This window comes from Perca fluviatilis, chromosome 5, assembly GCF_010015445.1.
Source record: "Perca fluviatilis chromosome 5, GENO_Pfluv_1.0, whole genome shotgun sequence".
Taxonomy (NCBI): domain Eukaryota; kingdom Metazoa; phylum Chordata; class Actinopteri; order Perciformes; family Percidae; genus Perca; species Perca fluviatilis.
Window position 1 is genome coordinate 11,782,173 of NC_053116.1, and position 24,551 is coordinate 11,806,723.

Consider the following 24,551-nt stretch of genomic DNA (forward strand, 5'->3'; position numbering starts at 1 on the left):
TGAGGACCGCCCCAGGAAAGGAAGACCAAGAGTCACCTCTGCTGCTGAGTATAAGTTCATCCGAGTCACCAGCCTCAGAAATCGGAAGTTAACAGCAGCTCAGATTAGAGACCAGATGAATGCCACACAGAGTTCTAGCAGCAGACACATCTCTAGAACAACTGTTAAGAGGAGACTGCGCGAATCAGGCCTTCATGGTCAAATAGTTGCTAGGAAACCACTGCTAAGGAAGGCAACAAGCAGGAGAGATTTGTTTGGGCCAAGAAACACAAGGAATGGACATTAGACCAGTGGAAATCTGTGCTTTGGTCTGATGAGTCCAAATTTGAGATCTTTGGTTCCAACCGCGGTCTTTGTGTTCGCGGCGCAAAAAGGTGAACGGATGGATTCTACATGCCTGGTTCCCACCGTGAAGCATGGGGAGGAGGTGTGATGGTGTGGGGGTGCTTTGCTGGTGACACTGTTGGGGATTTATTCAAAATTGAAGGCATACTGAACCAGCATGGCTACCACAGCATCCTGCAGCGACATGCCATCCCATCTGGTTTTGTTTTGGCCCTCTTTTTTCACTCTAATCCTCTTCTTCTTTTTTTTTTTTTTTTTTTTTTTTTTTTTTTTTTTTTTTTTTTTTTTTTTTTTTTTTTTTTTTTTTTTTTTTTTTTTTTTTTTTTTTTTTTTTTTTTTTTTTTTTTTTTTTTTTTTTTTTTTTTAACCCCCTTTTTTTTTTTTTTTTTTTTTTTTTTTTTTTTTTTTTTTTTTTTTTTTTTTTTTTTTTTTTTTTTTTTTTTTTTTTTTTTCCTTTCTTTTTTTTTTTTTTTTTTTCTTTCATTTTTTTTCTTTTTTTTTCTTTTTTTTTTCCTTGTCTTTTTTCTTTTTTTTTTTTTTTTTTTTTTTTTTTTTTTTTTTTTTTTTTTTTTTTTTTTTTTTTTTTTTTTTTTTTTTTTTTTTTGTTTTGTTAGGAAAATGTTCCGTAATTCCTGGGGGGGCTAAGGATTTTGGCCTCAACTTTGATTGAGCAAATTTGCAGACTTGTACTTGTAATGGAGTACAAGTAAACTTATTGTACATTGTTGTATTGGTTATGAGAAAGATATTAATAGTTTTCACCATTGCGGATTGATGAGGTCCTCCACCAAACCTCCCTCTAAAAAAAAAAATAAATCACATAAGAACATTTTCTAAGAGTAATGGTGCCCTCTGCTGGCTGTTTCAATAGTTCAGATTGTTCTAGTTTATTCTCGTTACTGCATTTACAGGGCTTAAAGTGAAAAAAATTCTTACATTACACATCACAATCACAACTTTGCATGGTTTAGCTTTTTCATAAACTCTTGGACAAAGCCGTTATGTTTAACGGCATGCTCCCCCGGAAGAGAATTTTAAATATTCCACATTTTAAAGCATCAATCTGATGCATTTTGAGATGCATTTTTTTCCAACCAACATTGTAATATTTCAATATGCACTCATTAAAGTTAATTTGACTGGCAAACAGTTAAAGTCCTTCTGACATTAATTACACAATAATAAAAGTCATAATTTTTAAATTACATTCAAGATGTTGTCCATGTTGATACTAGCTGCTTTTGTTTCCATTTATTAAAAACGTCGCATTGTTTATCTTTTCATATAGCTAGACATCTAAACTCTGGGACAAGGCCGTTAATACCTGCCATGCTGATTCCAAACAGACAGCTTTGTCAACGCAGTTTGGGCTTCAGATAGCTACAGTGAACGTGCACACACGTATTGTTTGTATCACGGTCGGTCAGTAAAGGAACAGGCGCAGTCGCAGCGGTAACGGTCGTTGCCGGTAACGTACTCAGACAGAGAGTGCACGGACCGAAGCTTTGTGACTAGCAAGCCCCGTCTTACCGCTGCTGTCGTCCAGTGTCTTCCTTCAACATGCGCTGCAGAAGCACCCGGCTCCCTCAATTTGAGGCACCAAGTTCTAAACAGCTTCCCATCTCCACCCTTTTCGTCTTGTCCTCTATTCACGCCCAGCGCCATTTATTTTAACTACTTTCTCAACTAAAGCTGTATCTACATGCTCCAAGTTGGATAAACTTTGCCTAGGTTTTTTTAGCCGCGTTACCACGGAGACAACACCGCACTCTCGCTTTTCGGCCCGCCCTACTATGCATCTGATTGGCTAGAACTCGTTTCATTGGTAGGTGGAAGTTCGACGATTGGTTAAACCCAGCGCATCAAAAACAAATCCCAGGTGGACTTTTTAATTAATTTGTTTTTCTAAAATATTCATATGCCAGAAATCAGAACCCTGTGTTAGTTAGAGCTGCGTTCCTCTTATGATTGGTAGGTGAAATCAATTGACTCGAAAATATTAAACTGCACAACGGAGATCCGGCACGGTGCCGGAATACTTTAAGCCCTGCATTTAATATAACCGTTAAAACTAAAAGTGAAGAGTAACACTTGCAGCACATAAGCAGGAAATATGTTGCTAAATGATTGCAGCTGTATACCTCCACATCCCACGGTCGCTTACTTTGTTAAACATAACTGTAAAAGCTCATTGTAACCTCTGCTTCAGTGCCGGGTTTGCTTACTGACGGATAGACCATTACATCAGAGTATAAAAAAATAAATAAATAAAAACACACACACAGTCAGTATTGCAAACTGTTTATTCATAGTAAATAAAAAGTGTGCAATTCAGTGAGTGGGGAGAAAGAGAGGGGGTGTTGGGGACGGTCGATGTCTTTGGTCCATATTCTGGTGGAGGGGATGTCAATGAATCAGTGGGAGACAAGAAAAGGCACTTGAGTAAACAGTTGTCTCAGAAAGGTTGTCTTGAGGAGGACACAAGGTCTACTGGAAGAATGAATTAACTAAATGTCTAACCTCCATTATTTATGCCTAATATGAATATCACATACAAAATGCCCCATGTGAGCACAAAATTATATAGCTACATATATGTATATACAGTAAGGAATCAGAAAATAAAAGTAGTATAGGAAGAAGAAAAAAAGGTGAAGTGTTGGATTTATCCCCTTTGGAATTCTTTACAGGCCGAGCAAACAAAAAAAAAAAACAAAAAAAAAAAAGGACAAAATTATTTCTTTGGCGATAACCTAATATTCCTACAGTTTGGAATGTAAAACAAAAAAAGTGGTTAAAGTGAGGCAGACACAATCTACTCTCTTTGAGTCATGATTGAACAAATCCAGCATCTCCATATACTGGAGTAAATCAAACCATCTGCAACTACGGGCGATGACGATTTCAGTCAAAACGTGTCGTTCTAGTACATATTCACCAAACAAGTTAACGCTCTTCTCTCCACAATATTAACTAATAATCACTGGGGGTTTTGAATCTCTTAAATAAGAAGAAAAATCTCCCCATCATATGAAAACCCACAAGGAAACAAACAATGGGGGGGGGGGGAGAAGTCTGCTCAAAAGGAAGACGACACATTATGGAGAAAATGCAGCAATTATGTAACAACCAGTCAGTTACATTACAGCCTTGGCGCTTCACATGCTGTATGTACATAACTACAAGAAGAGAAGAGGCATCACCGGGGGTCCCGGTCCCTTAAATTAAAGCCCACTGCCAGAAGACAGGCCGCTTCATATCATCAGCACCGAGGTACGCACCAGCTTTCTGTTAGAAGCTGTGGACAGTACGATGAGACATAACCCCAAAAACAGCCTTAAAGCGTCTACTTGGCAGCCATAGAAGACCAAAAAAAAAAAAAATTCTTAGCTCAATACAACCTTCTAATTCATTCATCGGTTTGATCAGTTTTACGTTCATGGATGGGATAAATTGAGAATATAAAAAAAAAAGGAAGAAAAGATCTTATTCTTACACATATAATTATAAATCATCTCCTCTACAAGTACCATCTGTTTAGGAAGCCATCATGATGCAGACATCTATGTCTCTAGAAAGGCAAATGTGAAGTCTCTCTGGGACTAAAGGCAAGCATGTCATTAATATGCCGTCCATCTGCATATAACAACGCAAGAACACAAAGAAGAAACTGTGTGTGGAAGAAAATCCATTTGAAGAATTGTAAAGGACTAAATATACAACAGCATGTAGACAGTTTCCTTTGTTGTGAGTTTTGACATTATTTAACAGTATTCTACAAAACGGTAATGAGCCCTCTCTTTGTTACAAAATAACGGACAGCAAGCCAACAACAGCACACACGATAACCGTTGGCCAGTGGGAGCGCGACGCATCACTGTCTTAGGCAATATTTAAAGGAAAAGCGCCACATTTTGAGTAACGTGCATCTTTGTTTTCTTGCAGCGAATTAGATGAGAAGATTGATACCGCGGTCACGTCTGTACGGTAAATATGAAGCTACAGCCAGCGGCTGATTAGCTTAGCTTAGCATAAAGACTGGAAACAAGGGAAACCGCTGGCTTTGCGCCACCTGCCTGGCACATAACCCCCGCGCCCCCCATAAAACCACAACTTGGTGTCTTTACACTTCAGTTTTTGTACAAAATAAACAAAATAGAAAGTGTTGATTATTGAACTTTAGGTGCTGGAAGGCCGATTTTGTGACATTAGGTCAGGTAACAAAGCTGTTTCCACCTGCTTCCAGTCTTTGTGCTAAGCTAACCGGCTGCTGTTGACAGCTTCATATTTATCGTACAGACACGAGGGCGGTATCCATCTTCGTATCCAACTCTCGGAAAGTTAGGGAATGAGCCATTTCTCAAATGTCGAACTATTCCTTTAAGGCGGCAACCTCTCTGTTCACAGAGTTACTCTCAAACACATCTAAGTCCTAGTGTTAACAAGTTCTCTATGGTTTGTAGCAGCCATACGAAAAGCTCTGGATTACAGTTTGATATGCTTCATTTTTTTTTTTTTTTTTACATTGTAAAGATTAATGATAGTCTGTAGTGTTGATTGCAGGTCTACTCTCATGATGACAAAAATCTCTGTAAATGCTAGAACTGCAGCACTAGCACATATACTACGCTTTCCACGGTGAAGGCATTGAAATGGTTCTGAGAGACGAGAAAAAAATATTTAAAAAAAATAGATCTGACGTGCAAATCAGAGAGCTGACATAAGCCACCGTAAAAATAGAACTAAGAGCTCAACTTCAATAGTGCACAAAATGTTGCAGGTAATCATGGCGGTCTCTGGCAGACAGCTTAAATGTAGAAAATAACAGAGACTGGCAATAGCATAGCAACGAGATCGCTCAAAGGGAGCCTAAAGATAGAAGCGGTTACCTTAACCAGGATGGAAGAAATGCAAAAAGGATGAGCGATTACAGGACAGTGAAAGCGTTTCAAGTTTGATGTAGAGAGGTGGCACTACAGCTCGACTGACAGAAATATGTAAACTTGTATTCTATTCTTCATTGAAAGGAGTTAGTAGAGGGGAAGAGTGTAGAAGGCAAGGGGGAGGCTATGGGGAGACGAGTGCAAGGGTTAGTAGATGGGTTTGATTAAGCACGGGGTTTCCAATGTCAGGGGCATTGCGTCCGCGGAGGCCTTTGGGGCAGCCCGTTATGAGAGGGTCGGTCTGGGTTGTAGGAGGACGTGGAGAAATGGTGGGGACCTCTGGAGCTGTGTGAGTGCTGCGAAGGACCAGAAGAGCCACTGTCACTCTGGTAGCGGTGGTTAGCACGAGCGGCGTTCCGGTCATGGTAGGAAGCGCCGTTATACCTCTGAGCACCCGAATGATACCCTTGTCCCTGGAAAGTACGCCTGTTGCCTTGGAAAATCTGGGACGAGAATTAAAAGCCAGTGAGCGACTACGGATTACGCACATTGCTCAAGTAAAGTCAACTTCTTTATGGTCTGAATGAAAACACAATTGCTTTCGCAGCTGACCTGTTTGTTTGGTGGAGGGCGGTGTTCATTGGGGGTGCTTTGAGTCTGGGGGGGAGGAGGAGTCTCCAGCTGGCTCGGGCTGGCGACCGAAGAGGACGTGGAGCTACAGCGGGACCGGTGGGAGTAGCCAGTATGCGGATGGTAAACTGTAAAAGAAACAAGGTCGATCACTAACCGTACAAGCTGGGACCCGTCTCATAAAGCACAATTCCTAAATATGCTTTGCATCTGCACTGAGAACCAAGATTCTTTTTTTTTTTAGCAGGGTCCATATTTGCGATTTGAAGTGGTTCATAAGACCCTGTTTACACTCAACTTTTGTCCAAGAAATCTTGCAGCGACGAAAGACAGGCTGCGTCAACATTTATGAAATGAAGCAGAATGAAAGGACATCTGATAGGACTCAAAACAGATAGTGTAGAGTATGAGACAGATTGTATGAGAACAGTCTAATAAAGGTCTGGTCAAAGTGTGACATGAAATAAAGGCGCGTTCTACATTCAACCCCTTTAAAACTCACTTTAAAAACAGTGGCTCCTAGAAAACCACTCACTCACTTTTACCTGTCACACATTTAATCACCCATACACTTTCACGGTTAAAATGAATGCAGTATAGAGGTGGGTGAAAAATGTCTTTCTCATCATGTATTTCTGTTTTGTCAATGTATACGTCACCATTATGTGTACCTTTTAATTTATAGTGAGTGAATAAGTGCTGTATGACTGCTGGCTGTCTCTATGTTAGTCCTATGTCACCTGCCTAGGGACTACAGATGAAAAGTAGTTATTTTTTACTAATTCTGGCATATTTACATGGTGTTTTTTTTATACAATGTTCATAAAGATGAATGGTCCCTATCAAATAAACCAATGAAATAAAATAAATGAACTATGGTATGTGGTCCAAGGACAAAAAGGTGGAAACAGAACCGTTTGCTCTATTAAAAAGGCTATTAAAAATGAATCAGTGTGCTCCCGTTTTTAATTTGAAGTTTACGGTCCTCGGTCTGAGAAGCACCCGACAACTTAACAATCCTACTTTATGAGACCGATCCCTGCTTTTGTTCAGCAAAGTTCTATCAATTGTACATCTGTTTGTGTTCCCCAGTAACAAGAGTGATTAACTGGCTTCCTCTAAAACCACATGATGCCAATGTATTACTTGTATATACAAGTATTACTTGTAATACTTGTATTTTCAGCTTTAGCTAACATTCTCGTTTTGACATTAGTTTATGAGCCACTGAGTGTACTTCCAGTCTGCTGACAAATTGTGGACATGAGCTTATAAAATGCTGAAACTGAGCAGCTGAAAAGCTTGCTTTAGTGATTTGTGGGGAGGGTGTATTGTATCATTCAGGATTAATAAATAGGGATGAGGAGTAGTTTTCCAGAAAGTTTCACTTTGGACTTTGGAAAGGTAAGATAAACAGATGAAAATCATACTTTACCTGATCCAAACCCTAAGATGCTCGCCTTCAGCGGTTCAAGATCAAATGTAAATCTTACAGCTTTCCCAAGGTCCTCGTCATATTTACGCTCACTCACAAAGTGCTGCAATATAAAAAGAAGAGACAATGAATTATATTATATAAGCATGCCCAAAAATGCAGCTAAAATGTATTTTAAATTTGCCATTTTCTTTCAGTTATTTTTTTCCGCTTGTAGTTCACCTTGAAAAAGACAACAACATTGCTACAAATGAGCTTTTTTAATTTGCTTTCAATTGTGGGCTCGACAATTAACGCCCGTTTCACATGTAGTTTGCTGCGAGTCGAACATTGTGAGAAAGAAACAGAGCGGCTGTATTGTAAGAAAAGACCTTGATGTCCGCCCGCAGTTCAGTCAACTGCTCCTCAGACATGGATGCTGACTGGTCGGTCAGCCGTCGGAGCTCCTCCGCTCTCTTCTGCCGGGAGTCCAAAATCCCCACTGAAACACATCAAATGTGATCTTTAACAGATGTTAACAAAAGGTGAACACCGTTTTATGAAACCAACAAGAAGATCTTCCATCTTTCTTGCGCATGGAGTCTCTGCTTCAGAGTGGAATACAAATTCGGACAGATTATGTCCAATTAAGGGACTCTATGTAATAATTAAATATCTTCATGTCATGTGCTATGTCTTCTACATGCCTGCCAGCGATCTTGATTATTTTCATTAGCGATTAATCTGCTGGCTATTTTCTCAATTAATCGGTTGGTCTAGAAAATGTCATTCGCAGTTTCCTGAAGCCCGAGGTGGTGCCTTCAAATGTTTTCTTTTTGTCTTTTGTCCGACATATAGTCCAAAACTCAAATATTCACTTTTTGTCACAAAGAGAAAATCAGCAAACTGAGAAACTGGCTTTAGATAATATTTGGTATCATCCTTGAAAAGGGACTTAAAAAAAAAGGGAACACGCCGACTTATTGGGACTTTAGCTTATTCACCGTATCCCCCAGAGTTACACAAGTTGATACATACCCTGCTCATCTCCGTGTGTGTTGTAACTCTGTCTGACGCCCAAACACTAGCTAAACCTAGCACAGATGCTGGAGGTAACCGGTTCCAACTAGCCTACTGCTCCCAATAAGTGACAAAATAATGCCAACATGTTCCTGTTTACATGTTGTGATATCTATAGTCACAGGGTGTACAAATAACTAGTTCATATGAGACACAGCAGTCTTCGAACTGTATACAAACTGGGAACTATATTCTCAGGAAGGCGAAGCACTGCTACTTCTGCTACTTGGGCGGAGTGATTTGCTCGCAGCACCTGAAGCCCTGTGGTGAGGAGCAGAGTTCGCCTGGAGTTGGCTCAGAGTTGGAGGAATAGAGTCAACAATTACAAGATAGTAAAAGCATAGTGACCTTGTTATTTGTATACCCTGTGACTATACAAATCACAACAGGAACATGTTGGCGTTATTTTGTCACTTATTGGGAGCAGTAGGCTAGTTGGAACCGGTTACCTCCAGGATCTGTGCTAGGCTTAGCTTGCGGTGGTGGTGTCAGACAGAGTTACAGCACGCACAGAGATGAGAAGGGTATGCATCGACTCGCTAAAGTCCCAATAAGTCGGCATGTTCCTTTAAATGATTAAAGCTGCAGATTATTGTTAGTCTATTTTTTCCGTCTGTTTCTGTACTACTGATTTTCCCTGCAATCCCAGTTAGGTTTCGTTTTCCCTGTGAGAACTCAGCTGTACTCTTTTGATATGAAAAGCTCAAAGTACAGTTGACTCTAAAAAAGGTAAACAAGGGTCAAAGATAAAGCCATTTGCACATCAAGATACCATGTACACTGACGGTCAAAAGTTTGGAATCTCCTGCCACAAAAGACGGCTGAGAGGACAACTCTATACTTTTTAAATGGTCTTTCATGCTTCTCCAGTCTCCAGAGGCTGGTTTTAGAACGTAAGAGACGTCACCCGTTTTAACAGCCAATGGAGAAGTCAGCTGGTAACAGAAATCAGAGCAACAAAAAAACGTTTTTCACTGATTCATCACTAGAAATGCAACTGTAGCACGCTTCTCACTATCACTAACGTTATCCACATTCATATTTAGACGAGACAAATATATCCATCTACAAAAAAAAAAAAAAGCCTAAAAGTCAGAAGTTAGAACAGAAGTACAAAGAGGCGTTGCTATGGAGATGATAGACCGTCTGGTCTCATCGCATTAGTGTGAGCTGGCAGGTTTCAGAACGCTGCAGACCGGCTCGTTGCAAGTTTCAACTTGTCTAGTCGCGAATCTTTGGTCTGACCTGGGCTTAATACATCCACGGACCGTGCCTTTAAATAGTGACCGTGTGGAACGCCCTCCCTGTCGTCGTACGTTCTGTGGTCTCTCTTGACACTTTTAAAAAGCAGCTCAAGACTCACTTCTTTAAAATGGCCTTTGTCTCATGTTTGTAATTTTTTTTTTTTTTTATTTGAACAATTTTACTCTTGTGAAGCACTTTAGGACTTGTTCTGTAAAAGGTGCTATATTAAAGCTGCAGTGGGTACAATGCAAAAAAAAAATAACGCCAGAATTTGTAGAGTGAGATCTCTCTCTCTCTCTCTCTCTCTCTCTCTGCTAGATTATCTAAGGCCTGAATACATAGTCAAAAGAAGGTGCAGAAGGCTAGTTTTCTCTCAGACTACTTGAATTACAATATGCTGAACGAATATTATGAAAGTTTTGCTCAACGACACCAAACAAAGTGCCTACCACAGCTTTAAATTAAACGTATTATTACTTTATAGACCAAATTATTAATTGATAAAATGAGGTATTATTTGCAGATTAATTGATAGTAACACTGGTACCTACAGTACAGATCAATAAGGAATGGACTGCACTAATCAACACTGAAAACATTCTTTTTTGGGGTTTGGATTCTTACATTATAAGTTTATCAGTTATATCTTTTCCTGCAGGAGATCAAAATGTTATAAAAGAAAGGCATCAGTTAAAACACAAGTCTTAGACAGGAAGGGGGTAGGTAGCAGGTACATTTTGAGGAAACCTGGCTTATGTAATGTTGAAGAAATACTAGTTTCTTCGCTTTCCTCTCAATTCCCCAATCACCTTGCACAAAGACAGCATTGAGTCTCCCTCGACACCTGACACTATTCACTTTGTCCAGGCCTGGAACACACAACACTATACACTGGACAGAAGAAGATAGAATGGCCTACTTGTACAAATATGCAGTCTTGACTTGCTCGGTCATGACTGACACACACACGAACGCGCATGCACGCACACGCGGTATATCAGGACCCTGGGGGCACCACAGCAGCTCTGTAGAAACTGGGACACAACTATCTCCTTTCCTACCTCTCCGGAAGCGATTCAGGTCAGATTCTCCAGGCCCTTGAGTCAGGTCATAATTATATGTGAAGAATACTAACAGGTCCTGGGTGGTAGGTGACAAGCTAAGTTTTGGTTTAGTCTACGTAGTTAAAAATACAGTACTTACTGGCCTCTGCTTTCACTTTGTCCATCTCTCCCAGTAGAGTCACTTCTCGGTCCATTAAACTAGAAAAAAAAAAAAAAAAAAAAAAAAAGAGAGGAGGGGTCATTTTTCATGAATCACTCCGAGATAAGAAGAAATATTATGAACGCTAACTTTGAGCTGAATTTCCAATTAACACAAAACATCAGAAATACAGCAGGGTCAGTGAATAACAATGCAAAACAGCCAAGTGCAATACAATTCAACAGTTAGTTATTAATGCATGAAAGGAAGTTCTATACTGTGTGATATTAGCAGTAAAGTATACTGCAGCTCTCCCTGGTGCCATAGATCAGCATATGAGTGCCTTAACCAAATGATAAATCATAACCTGGAGTGAATTATTGTTATCATACCAATTTGATTTCCCAGCAGCTAAAAATACACAAAAAGCTGAGCCCAGTTGACAGTGAAATGACAATATGACAACCGCACCTATTTACGCAATAATTGGCCAGGTGTGCAGAGGGGATAGTATGAGGGTATTGACCTTCTCCCTCAGGCTCTCTTCACCTACCCCCCGCATTCTTTACACAAACATCCGTTCTTTCTTGCGTGTACAAACAAGTCAAACACCATGAATGGCTGCGATTATCCTAATTTCTTACGATTTTTTATAGAGTAAGGCAGTCCGTAGAAGGCTTCTCTATGAGGACTGTTGTGCAACCCTATCTCAATCCATGTGTGCGCAGATTTGTAAATCTTTAAATGCGTACTGAGATTTGTGAAAGTATACAGGAAGCTGCAAATGTTTATTCAGAATCAGTGTGTCTAAACAAAATCTCCACATCTGTATTTAGATTTGTAAATGTGGAGACAGATCGGTAAATGTGTGCATAGATCTGTAAATGCGTTGACAATCTGTAAACGCATTCATGCATCTGTACATTTGTATATTAAACTGTAAATGGGTACACATATTTGGCTGAAAAAGGAAGTGAAAGTATTTTGCTCAAAGAGCTTGAAATACAGACAAGTCATCGGTTACAATTCAGCAAGCCTGTTAATTGTCTTTTCACACGCGACTTTAGTTACACTTCTACCGTGACAGAGATCTGCCAATGTGTGTGAAGATTTGTCTGTACCGCTCTGCTCGCACTGTGCCTCAATGCAGCCTACATACCTCCAGGCGGCGGTAGCCTCGTGGACCGGTGAAAAAGTACTAGCTTTCTCTACACATTTTCAAATTGGATTACACACACACGGATTGAGGTACATTTGCACACAGATTGACATACAGTGGCACAACTCTCCACACATATTAGCAAATCATTTTGCTACAGTAATGGCCCAATACTTTTCGCCCCACCCTTGAGTGTGGCAATTAAGAACATATATAAACCATGCATCTATTAAGAGAACTGATCCTGGTGCGGATACTGGTGTTTCAGGATAGCACCCCATTCATACCAATAAAAGCGGTTCACCGGACACCAACAACTTTTTCAGACTTCCTCAGACCTATACAGCTTTTTAAGACTTGATTTGGACCTTTTTGATCAAATTCTGATTATACAAAGACCACTTTTGAGGTGTTTGACTCTCAGAAAATCCACTTCTTTTTGTAATGTTGGGGGGTGGGGGGTGGGGGGGAAGCATTTTAGGAAAGTGTGTGTAACATGATCCTGCTACCAACTGTGGCCACTACACCAAAATCCCCTCACAGTCCACACTGGTTCTTGGAGGCTTGGATGACACATTATTTGACCTAGTTAAAGCATGTTGAGCTTTTATCAGTCATGATCTCTCTGTACCTCTGGTGCAGCCTTTATGAAGCCTCTGGACAGCAGATACCCACGAGCTATGTCCAAAATTCCCTTTTTTTTAAATCACCGGCCAAAAGGACTGGTGGATCCAAGCTTTTTTTTTTTTTTTACTGGCCAAAATAGAAATTTGTTTCAGTACAATTCATTGAGATAATGACGTGTTATGTTGACTACACACTAAAATAAGAAACCAGAGCTTTTCGGAGAGAATGATGAAGTATCTCTCTATGACATGAAATACAAAAAAAATAAGTTTTTAGAGTCAAGTCATCTCATCCTGCTGACTTATCATGGCCTAAATAGATTACAGCCAAGAAGAGGTGAACCCAGATTTCCTCTTGCGTATGCTAGTAGTTATCTCTGAAGTGTGTAAACTAATCACAGAACAAGCTGTGGATGGAGCCTGCCCCTGGCACTGTGCTGGCTTAGAAGTGACTGCTTAAAGCTTAAAACAAAATGACAACACAAATGATAACAGTATTTCTTCAGTTTTATATTAAAGGTCCGATGACATGGTGCTCTTTGGATGCTTTTATATAGGCCTTAGTGGTCCCCTAATACTGTATCTGAAGTCTCTTTTTTCCAGAAATTCAGCCTTGGTGCAGAATTACAGCCACTAGAGCCAGTCCCACAATGAGCTTTCCTTAGGATGTGCCATTTCTGTGTCTGTAGCTATTGAGGAGGAGAGAGGGGGGGCAAGGTGGAGGGTGGGGGTGTGGCCTTGACCAACTGCCACTTTTCTCGTATGAAAGCCATGATGTCTCTCTCTCATGGGTGGGTAAATTCTCTGGGCGGGCAAAGCAGAGAAAGGGGAGGTAACCTCACTTGTTATGACCTCATAACAAGCAAGATTCCAGAACAGCTCATCGGAGATTTCATTTTCTCAAAGGTAGGGTTGGGTACCGAAACCCGGTTCCACTATGGTACCGGTTCCTACGCAAACGGTAGTATTCGGATCGGATTAGAACGCGAATTTTGGTTCCTCATTTCGGTTCCGACTGAAATATTTTCCCTCTGTCGCTCCGGACAGCGGCAGCCTCTTTTTTTCCCCCCCCTTTCTGCCGAGTGGCGCACGTGCCCGCTCGCGATGTGAAGCGCGTGTCGGCGCTATTCCCCCGACATGCACTCTACAATCACAGCTGATAGACTGCTTTTTGTACACGCTCTGAAACGGACGTAAAAATATCACACTTTCTCTGTAGTCTACCGTTAGCTAGCTACCGTATATGTAGGCTACTTTTAAAATGGCATATTTTCCCTCTGGGCTCACCAAAACGGACGTAAAAGCATATTAACCCTTCACTGACTTCACGTGATCGCTAGTAAACATTACACTTACTCTGCTAGTCTATCGTTTAAGACAAGACCCTGTAGCCTGGTGGTGGGGGAGGCGAGACAGCCTCCCCAAATTGTCTGCCCTTTCAAACTCCTACCTGGGTGTGTACAGACCTCTTGGACAATGTCTGAGAGAGTTTTCTCCTATGCAGTAGGCCTACATGCCATAAGTCAGGAGAGGTGTAGTATCTTGCCAGAGAAGGCAAATATGGTCATTTTTCTGCAAAAGAACTGCTAAAGTTTGAAGCTGGTTGGCATACCAACTCAACAACATTTATTTTGTTGTTACTTGTTAATAGTGTAACTGTTATTTGTTAAATTAGTGTAGTTGTGTGTTAGGTGACTTAGGTTTACTTATATATTTAAGTACTTTAAAACGTTAATATATTGTTAAATTTAAATAATTTTAAATTAAAAAAAACTCCATAAAAAGCCTTTTTATGTAATTTTTCAGTTTTTCAAGAATCGGTTTAGGAATCTGAATCGTTTTAAAAGTACCGGTTCGGCATCGGAATCGTAAAAATCCAAACGGTACCCAACCCTACTCAAAGGCAGAGTAGGGTTGGGCACCGTTTGGATTTTTAGGCAGGATACCCAGGGCTCGGTTTACACCTATCACCATTTCAAGCCAATTGGGGACCATAGGCAGGCTGGGGGAACTCATATTAATGTTAAAAAACCTCATAAAGTGAAATGTTCATGCCATGGGACCTTTAATGCTTGTAATACTACCCTACACTCTAGTTAGTCTATAATATTTGACTTGTCACATCAGAGGCTTCGTAAAAAGGTACTGGAGGTTCAACATATCTATCTATCCAATGACTGTTACCTATTATGCAAAGCACCGTCTCAGTGTCATCAGGTAGGACAAAGGTAAGAAAAATGCACGCACACACACGCACACGCACACGCACACGCACACACACGCACACGCACACAACAAATGCAACGACATCCACAACGCTTTAGTAAACAAGCAACATGACCTAAAGAAAAAAAAAAAAAACTAGCCTTTTTCAACCAAATAGTTCCGGAAATTACTGAGCCGGGGGAACTAAGCTCACAAACTTTTGCGCAGTCTTTAATCATTAGTAATCAGGGCTGGCCATCACTCATTGTTGCTTACACACTTCATATAAATACTGTACTAGCATACGTAAGAGAAAAATCACAGTTCACCTCTTCTTGGCTGTAATAATCAATTTAGGCCATGATAAGTCAGAAGGATGAGATGACTCGACTCCAAAACCTTAAAAGGAACACGCCGACTTATTGGGAATTTAGCTTATTCACCGTAACCCCCATAGTAAGAAAAGTCGATACATACCCTTCTCATCTCCGTGCGTGCTGTAAAGCTGTCTGATGGCTCCAGCGGCATCAGCCCATAACAGAACAGGCAGGTGAATGGTTCCAGTAATCCTACTGCTCCGAATAAGTGACAAAATAACGCCAACATGTTCCTATTTACATGTTGTGATTTGTAGAGTCACAGCGTGTACAAAAAACAACGTTAACATGAGACACAGCCATCTTCTAACCGTAAACAAACCGGGAACTATATTCTCAGGCGGAAGAATATAGTACTTGGGCGGAGTGATATGTGACTCTACAAATCACATCATGTAAACAGGAACATGTTGGCGTTATTTTGTCACAATTCAGAGCAGTAGGCTAGTTGGAACCAGTTACCTGCAGGATCTGTGCTGGGCTAAGCTAATGCTGGAGCCGTCAGACAGCGTTACAGCACGCACGGAGATGAGAAGGGTATGTATTGACTTACTCTGGGGGTTACGGTGAATAAGCTAAATTCCCAATAAGTCGGCGTGTTCCTTTAAGGAGTAAAAGTCTGCATTCCTTAAATATATAGTTTTAATTAACTATAACAATTAAAAAGTATTATTAAAATGTGTTGTATTTCATGTCATAGTGCCCAAGTTTCTGAACATTAGAAGTACTAAAACACGGGTGCCTGGTTAGCTCACCTGGTAGAGCAGGCGCCCATATACAGAGGTTTACTCCTCGACGCAGTGGCCGCAGGTTCGACTCCGACCTGTGGCCGTTTGCTGCATGTCTTTCCCTTTCAAGTCTAAACTGTCCTATACATATACATACAAAATATAAAATAAAGGCCTAAAAAATGCCCCAAAAAATAATCTTTAAAAAAAAAAAACGAAGTACTAAAACATTTTTAACACCTTCAACTATGATACAGGAACTACTGTAAATTCAGTGCCTGAGTTCCTCAAAAGCTTCTTGCAGTAGAATCGCCCTACAAGTGTTTGTACCTCACTTTTCAACATGCTCAACAGGGTTTTTGTCCCCTGGGTTTTTAGAGCACTTGCAAATTACATCATATGGTCATTTTCATATTGGTGACATGGTCACACACACAATTATTTACATAAAGCTCAGAGGTTGTTGGTTACAGAGGGGGAGAGATCTGTAAAGCAAAACTTGGAGAGGCTTGTCACTAGAATGAGAATACATCCATGGTTGTAGCATTTATTCACCAAGAGATAAACTGTACACAGACTGCACTGCTACGTTCACAGCTCTACCCATGTTAGATTACGGTGACACTATATACAGGGTTGCTTGCAAGACCACTCTATCAAACTCGACACTCTTTACCATTCCGCTATCACGTTTGCCACAAATGCCCCCTTCAATACACACATATCTATCTATCTATCTATCTATCTATCTATCTATCTATCTATCTATCTATCTATCTACTTGGCCCTCCCTCCACATTCTCCCCACCCCACCTCTCCCAAAAGCAAAGTCGCTTACATCTGGGCTGCAGCTGCCACTGTGTGCGCAACATGCATGGTGTATGTGTGTGGGTGTGTGGCTGTGACACCGTTTGTGACCTATGTACACAAACCATCATGCAGCCCGTGTGCAGAGGACAACGAGCGCATTCCCGTCCCGTGGTCGGCTCATTGTCCAAATGCTCTCCACATTGTTCTGACGCTCATGCGCTGCGCTACAGCCATGACCAGAGGCAAATTTTAAAAGACATGTACTCACGAGCTCTGGAGCTCAGCGAACGTCTGCTTCATCCTCTTGATTGAGGAGTCCATCTCCTCCTTGACCACTATCCTGTAGCGAGTCAGTGAGGCGGTGCATCTCTGCAGGTCCTTCACAGAGCGGTCAATGTTGGGAGCTGAGGAGCGGATATTAAAACATGACTTAGGCACACGCTGAAAAAGAAGTGCTACGACACGTTTCGTCCCAGATTAGGTTTAACACGTGCCAGGTAACAGCAAATTGCGCATTATTAATCACTGTAATAAACTACATGCAGGACCAGATCATTTTGGGAAGGTAAGAGGCATAAGGTGTCTAACCCATCTTCTTGACTCCTGATGATCCGTGTTCATCAGTGTTGGGTGGAAATGAGGAAGTGAGTGGATGTGAATTGGAGCCTGGCCTGTGTCGGTTCTTGTTGCCTCTGGGACCCTGGTGATTCCTCCCTCCTTGCTGTAAGGGGGGACTTGGAACACTACCTTGACTTTCTGCTTCTGCACCTGTGAGAAGACGGATTAGTAGTTTATAAACCAACTTTCCCCAAATAACTGCTTAAAATAGAGATGAGCCAAAGTAGTCCACAAGTCGGTCAGCAGCAGAGTATTAGGCCGTTTCTTTTAAGATTCTCCAAGTGCAACATAAGTCACTGAAATACAGCAACAAAAGAGAAAATGGCAGGATTTGATACATTTCTTAGTAATACATTTGACAATTTGGCATATAGTAATAGATTATGAATATATGCAGTTACTAAAAGTAACCACATGGAAAAGCATTGGGCCTCACTGAAGACTATTTGATCCTTATTATAATCGACGGCCCCAAACTGCTTTACAAGGCCACCTGTTCAGCTCTGGTTCTGAGCAAGTTTCGGTCACAAAAACATTACCCAAGAGTAAAAGCAACATTTTCAACAGATCCGAGCTTCAACTTCTGCTGTTGGAAATCAGAAGTCATATTAGGGGGCCAAAAAAATGAGAAGCAATGTACTCTGACAAAAATAAAGAAGGAGAAGGAAACATCTGACATATAGTCAAAACGGTCCATGACGTAGCCCTGCCTTCTTTTGGCTTCATCATTTCTAAGAGCTGAGATTACCGGTGGTTTCGGATGTAACAGGTTCAGAGTCCAGCTCGGCTGCATCCAGGGAGGCAGAGTCCAGCTGTTCACTCAGAGAATCAAGTGACTCTACGTCCATTACTGATCCGTTGGCATGAAAGCCGTTGACCTCATCCTTGCCCTCCTCAGGCGACGTGGCCTCAGGTGGAGCAGGCTCGGCTGAAGCCTCTGGCTGAGGCTTGGGCTTCTTTTTCTTCTTGGGCTGGAAATGAAGAGATATTAATGTCACTTTCAAAATCTAACTTTAATCAGTACAGTAAATAGTTTCAAATCTAGGGCAGACCTGAGTATGCTTACTCAACAAAAAGGCATTCAAGATGCAGGCTTTCAGGTTCTCACCTTCTTTTTGCCGGTGACATTCCACTCCTTCAGGATCTCAACTGCACTGCCTGCGTTGTAAATCAAACAAACAATGATGAAGGTGATGCATGACAGACTCAAACCCCATCTCAATATCGGAATGCCCTGAGGTGTTGTTAAGATGCCGCTCAATAAGGAACAAAGCAGTTTGACGTATGTGGTACAACCTTCTTGTTCTAATTTTAAGCCTGCAAATCATGCAAATGACGCAAGCAGACTTATGTATGCAAAGCATGGCATGCATGGAAAAAAATGGTTGTCAAGGTCACGTAAAGCACAAGAAATGTGGGCAGCATGCCAGGTCCAACTTAAGTACAGTAAACAAGGTAGGGCTGGAAATTATAGTAACACCATCAGAGTATTTGCGGAAGTAGGCAGATAAGGTGCATCACATAATACAAGCATACAGGTTCTCTTAAATCTTTTCCTCATGTGGTGTGATTATCTAACTTTTTAAGTAGATAATCACTTGTATAATTGTTCTAAAACATGCAATACTACTAGTTGTTTGGGGAGATCATGTCAGTCATTCTTTTTAAGGAAGCTTTGAGGCCCATAATTCGCATTTTTGAAGTCAAGCAGCAACATCTTCATACCTTCTAAGAAAGCTTGAACGGCTTTGTCAACACAGTTTTCGAAATGCTGCAACACTAGCACAATCTCGTTGTTACTTTTGTTGGGCACAACTGCCCTGACGGCACTGATCTGTAAAAATAGAAAGAAAAAAGTTAAAAAGTATGAGAAAAACAGGTTTTCATACTGAATAGCTCAATGGGATTCAACATTCATGATTCATCATATAGTAATGCGTCTTTTTCCTCTCTTTTTTCTTATATTATGTGTAAACAAACCACCAGCTCCAACGCAAATATTAACAATTTCATTTTTATTATTATTATTATTATTATTATTATTATTATTATTATTATTATTATTATAATAATAATAGATAGCTACTGATGAATCACATAATTGTTTTTAAGAACCAAAATATTTGTCAGCAGTTTTGGCTCTACTTTTTTCTCTGCCACTTAGGTTCAGTGCAACTCAAAATGTGCTTTAAAGCATGGAAACCCCACACAACGTTGTTGTTTTTAAATTACACTACAGACACATTTTCTTTAAGCAGTTCCATTATAGATTAACAGCTTTAAAGAGGACACCGCTCGTCATTAGATTACATAATGATTTACCTTAAGGAAAATTATTGTTGAGCAGGTGAAAATCTAAAATAATACACATAGTGAACATCTAAATACTACACTGATAAATTAACTCCCATTAAGACTGGCTCTAAAATGTTGGATTTTTCCTTTAGCAATACTATAACTGTTGCTCATGAGGACAACTTGCCCTCTCGTGTTTACTGGTTCCAAAACTGCTGTACAGAGCCCACAACTAATTAAACTGAATGTCAAAGCTTAGGAGCAACTCCAACGACATAACATTTGTTTGGACTTTGGGAGCAGATTAGGAGCCATTGATAATGCAAAAAAAAAAAAAAAAAAAAAAAAAGATTTTATGCTTCAAACGTAACCCTTTACTGAAAACCCCACCGTCTCTCTGTGCCAGTCATGTGCAGTGTGTATACTTCTTACCTTCTCTTTCATCCTATCAGCTGTTCCTCCCTGGGACATGGCCATTTTTGAGCGTGTGTCAAACACCACCCCTGACGTATCTGAAAATAATATAGAACGGAAAAAGATATAACAAAAAAACAAACAAACTCCATTGTCTGTTCAGGCCTCAAATCCAATTTGCAAACCAGTGTAGAGCAACATTAGCAAAACAAAACACCCACTAGACGTCTTCAGAGAGATTTCCTAGAAAGACTCGTTGGCTACGTGTATGAATGATGTTACGATTGCAGATGTGTGCATGGAAAAGCCATTTGTCTTCATTCAAAGTAAAATGCTGACTCTTGGACAGACATAGAAAACTAGCAACACATTTTTTTAACTTCTCAAATAAGTTGAAAGTAGATTTGATTTAGTTCACTGTGGGCATCATATGTATTCAAAACACCACACAATGAGAAAATGGACATTGTATTGTGGAGGTGGAAGGATGTTTTATTTAGGCATTTAAGCACAGCCACTTCAGTTACCAGCAAGCAGTTGGGGAAAAAAGAAACTCATCACATCTGTGCCTGAACAGTCTTGAATAGGCGCCTGATTTTAATAACTAATAACCATGAAGGCTTCCAAAAACACATTTTTGCATGAAGAACAACCTCAGGGTGATTGTTATCAGACACTGAATAAAACTGGTTGAGTTAAGTAAAGAAAAAATAATAAATACATATTTTCAACAACAGGCCTGTGGACATTTCCTTTCTCAAATTGATGAACAAAAGCCTACAGCTGGGGGCGGCCTCTAGCTCCCCCTTTGCTGCGTGTCATCCCCTCGCTTTCTCTCCCCCTTTCCTGTCTATCACTGTTGCTATCGAATAAAGGGGAAAAGCTCCCAAAAAAAAAAAAAAAAAAAAAAAACACAAACAACCTACAGCTGAGTATGAAAAGGCAGGGTAAAGTCCGCAGTTAATCTATGGCCATTTAAAGACAAGACGGGGTGGAAAATAAAATGCTGGCAGAGCATTATTGAAAAAAAAAAAAAAAAAATAAGCCTTGTAAAAGTTGTTTTTCCCGTGCATGAAAGTAGGTTAATGTCACTGTAAATGTCCACAGCATTTCCCTAAACAGCTATTCAAATTCACTGTAAAAAGTATTGCCAGCTGTTAGACCACCCTTTTGATTTTAGGACTAAATTAATTAACAGATATGCACAGGTTTATTTGTTATTTTATCTTAGGCTATGATCTACCTGCAACTTAAACCTTCAAGCCATTAAAACACAAATGCCTACATTTTGAGTGAGTGAGTGAGTATATATATACATACATACATACATACATACATACATACATACATACATACATACATACACACAATATAGATTTATATTTTTCTAATTTCTTTAAAACACTTAAAAAAGCCAATACATACCCTTTGGGCTGTTTTTTTTTGCCATGTTGTCACACAGAAGTATCCAGGAAATGTTTGGTTGCGTACTTCCTCAAGACAGTATTAACACTTCAAATGTGTTTAAGATGGTGGTCAAATAAGGGCTCCAAGAGTGGCCACTTTCCCACAGTTTTTCTTGTTCGAGAAGATGCCAACAAGGCTCACAACTGGCAGGAGGGTTGGACGAATGAGGTTGAGATCAGTCCTCCACCATTTAGGAAAAGATTTGGGGGTTTCCTCTCGTTTTTCTACCAAGTTGATCCAAATCTGTAGGGGGGGGGGGGGGGAGAAAGGGAAAAAGAGAAAATGAAAATAGTTTTGCGCCATGGACTAGAATGTAGAAAAGAAAAATCCAAGTAATCGTCGCTATGCTGTATGAAGCAGAAACGAACAGATAGGCCTACAAAATCTCCACTTTTGAAACATCTGAAAATATGAATGCAAATGAAATCCATTTCCTCTGGCTATGAAATATAAATGAAAAACAGATTTCAATGAGTTATTGTCCGTTTGGCAGAGCATTCTCAAAAACAATCTGCAGTTAGTCTTGTCCTTGGCAGAAACACTATGTAATTTAGTTATTAAGACTACAGAGAAACACATATCTAAAGGAGAGTTCCTTGTTCTCAGTTCTCTGTAGGAATGGCGGGTGATAATAGTTGTAAGGGCTACGCAGAATATTCACAGTCTTGCATGTGCTGATGACAAGACAACTGGGCATCTAAGAATTTGACACATTTGACAAATGCTTTTAATAGGCATGATCAAGAACTTTTTTCATAGCCAAACTCATAACCAATGGCACAAATGGTTTTTGACTATGTGCCTTTGGACACTGTTTCGCCTTGCAATGTGATTTTAATTTTTTTGACTGAAACTCTCAAACTGCAAATTCAAATGAAACCGAGAAAGATGACTTGCAGTCGCACTAATAAGACAGAAAGGAGCGGTTTGTTTTAGGCAAATGTTTCAACCCAAAATATATCCCAAAATTCAATAAAATGCTGCCATTTCAGCACTTAACATAGCCGGAAAAGTAATACACCTGAAAGTCCCAAAAAGTCTTGGAAATGATGCCATCACACTGCTGGTTAGTCAATATTTTATTGGTACCTTAAAAATCTCCTGCTGACTGCTGCTGCCCTGTCCAACTCTGCTTCAATTATACCCCCTGTAGTCTTAAAAATGCTTCAACCAGACCTCCAGCAATCTGGATTCATTTTATGGGCCAGCTGTTTCCCCACTTTTAGGTTTCTCTTTCTGACCCTGGTTCTCTAGAAAAGGAAACTTACAAGCTGTACAAATCCACACCCTGGTGATTAGGACTTTGCGTGCCACACAGTCCTGGTTCCACCACACCTCTACAGACGTCAAACTACACATCAGCACAATCAACAAGTGACACTGCAGTGGCCACTCACGCAACCACTGGGATGCATTATGTTTATCAAGAGGGATGGTGCTTGAGTCTTTAAGAGAGAGCCAGGTGCACTTGTGATGCAACACAGGAAAAGTGCTAACTCAGCACTCAAATAAAACTAAAAAAGCTGTTAGATAAATGAAGAAGATGGCACATTTAAAGTTGGATGTATGGAAATCTAAAGGGGCTTCCTTCCCAGTAAAATGATAAATACGATACACCTTTAATGATCCCTAGCGGTTGTTGCAGCAGTACAACAGAAACACCATACATTAAAAAAAGATATGCATAGAAAGTAGGCCTAACATAAATAAATAAGGAGGTACATAAACTACAATAGAGTAAATGGTAGAAATGATAAACATACAGAACATTTGGAGACAGATGACGTGTTAAAGTGACGTGGTGTGATTAATAGCAGCAGTCTTAATATAATATAATATATTGAAAGGGTCAATGAAACATTAACATAGTATAATATGGTACACTGTGAAATAGTGAGGGGAATGACATAGTATAATGTGCAGTAGCGTTATCATATGGAATAACATAATAAGCATCTTAAATAATATAGTAATTCAAAGTCCGTGCAATCCTGCTTGCTGCAGAAGTCAAATCAGCCTCCCGATTTTACTGCAAGATAGCTGTAAAAACATATCCAAATGTCCAGTTTCCCTCAATCTCAGGAAAAATAAATACTTTAGCTTCCAGACTTACCATCAAATATCCAACTTCGTGTTAGCTAACTAACCCTATTAAATTCCTCGTGAAACATCTCTGTGTGCAGCTTAACCAACCTTTACATATTGTGCTAACTTCTAGGTGAATTTCAGGCTCTCCCGTTCAGTGTTTCTCATTTCACATAGCTAGCCATTTGGCTGAAGTCCGGAGGTAATGTTAGCTTGCTAGCAGTACCTAACGTTATGTGCTTAGCTTTGCGGGGCTCTGGTTTACTGACCGCAGTAATTTGCAATAAACGTTAAAATTCTCACAACAACACTGACAATTACTAAATGCAACATAAACTATAAACGCCTTCTGCAAAGACGGACCTTTGAATGCAGCCTTAGCTAGTACGCAGCTAACAGAAAGCTTTTATTATTCAATGCTCTGTTGTAACGTTAAAGCTAGCCATCCCTTAACTACTCAACTTTGACGTTAAACAGCTAAACTAGAACTAAATCATTAGTTATTAGATTAGTGATTGGCTCAATGTGTTAGTAAATAAACATTATTAAATACGTACTTGTGTTGGCAAGAAAACTGAACAGTAGATTCTGGAAACGGGTCACCGATACTTCCACCGCCAGCCGTCTTTAATGGCAAGTACTCTCTAGTCTGCTGTGGGCATATTTTCCTCCTTCGGGGTTGCCAGGTTGGATTCAAAGAACCCCCCTTTTAAACCAAGCGTTTTACCAAAGGCTTGAGACCAAGGTACTTCATTTATACAGTGGGGGAAGAAGTACTCATATGTTTTACTTAAGTAAAAGTAGCTATAACACTTATAATAACCATCACTAATATATGGTAAACTGATTAAACTTGAGTTGTTAATTACACTTGAGTTAGTTATTTTAATGTTAATGTTTACTAATTATGAGTAGTGTTATAATTGATGGTATTTTAACAGTTTCTTGTTGCACACATATACATTTA

The 24,551-nt window shown here is 40.0% G+C and overlaps 1 protein-coding gene across 1 annotated transcript; it reads right to left on the reverse strand.

The window, feature by feature from the left end:
* Nucleotides 1-2,630: 2,630 nt before the first annotated feature.
* spats2 (spermatogenesis associated serine rich 2) lies at nucleotides 2,631-24,272 on the reverse strand. The gene is made up of 13 exons (XM_039800949.1): nucleotides 24,142-24,272; nucleotides 21,458-21,742; nucleotides 20,051-20,130; nucleotides 19,049-19,157; nucleotides 18,432-18,481; nucleotides 18,072-18,294; nucleotides 17,294-17,473; nucleotides 16,974-17,109; nucleotides 10,801-10,859; nucleotides 7,665-7,774; nucleotides 7,294-7,396; nucleotides 5,841-5,986; nucleotides 2,631-5,731 (listed from the first exon to the last, which is right to left on the reverse strand). The coding sequence occupies exons 2-13, from the start codon at nucleotides 21,480-21,482 to the stop codon at nucleotides 5,474-5,476; spliced, it is 1,479 nt and encodes a 492-aa protein (XP_039656883.1). The 5' UTR covers nucleotides 21,483-21,742; nucleotides 24,142-24,272; the 3' UTR covers nucleotides 2,631-5,473.
* Nucleotides 24,273-24,551: the final 279 nt, after the last annotated feature.

What these genes read in the sequence shown, in the direction of transcription:
- spats2 (XM_039800949.1), bottom strand. Translation starts at nt 21,482, where the DNA reads ATGGCAAAAAAAAACAGCCCAAAGG. An exon ending in AAAAAAAAACAGCCCAAAGG is followed by an intron (nt 20,131 to 21,457) that starts GTATGTATTGGC and finishes TATTATTTTCAG; the next exon opens with ATACGTCAGGGGTGGTGTTT. An exon ending in CTGATAGGATGAAAGAGAAG is followed by an intron (nt 19,158 to 20,050) that starts GTAAGAAGTATA and finishes CTATTTTTACAG; the next exon opens with ATCAGTGCCGTCAGGGCAGT.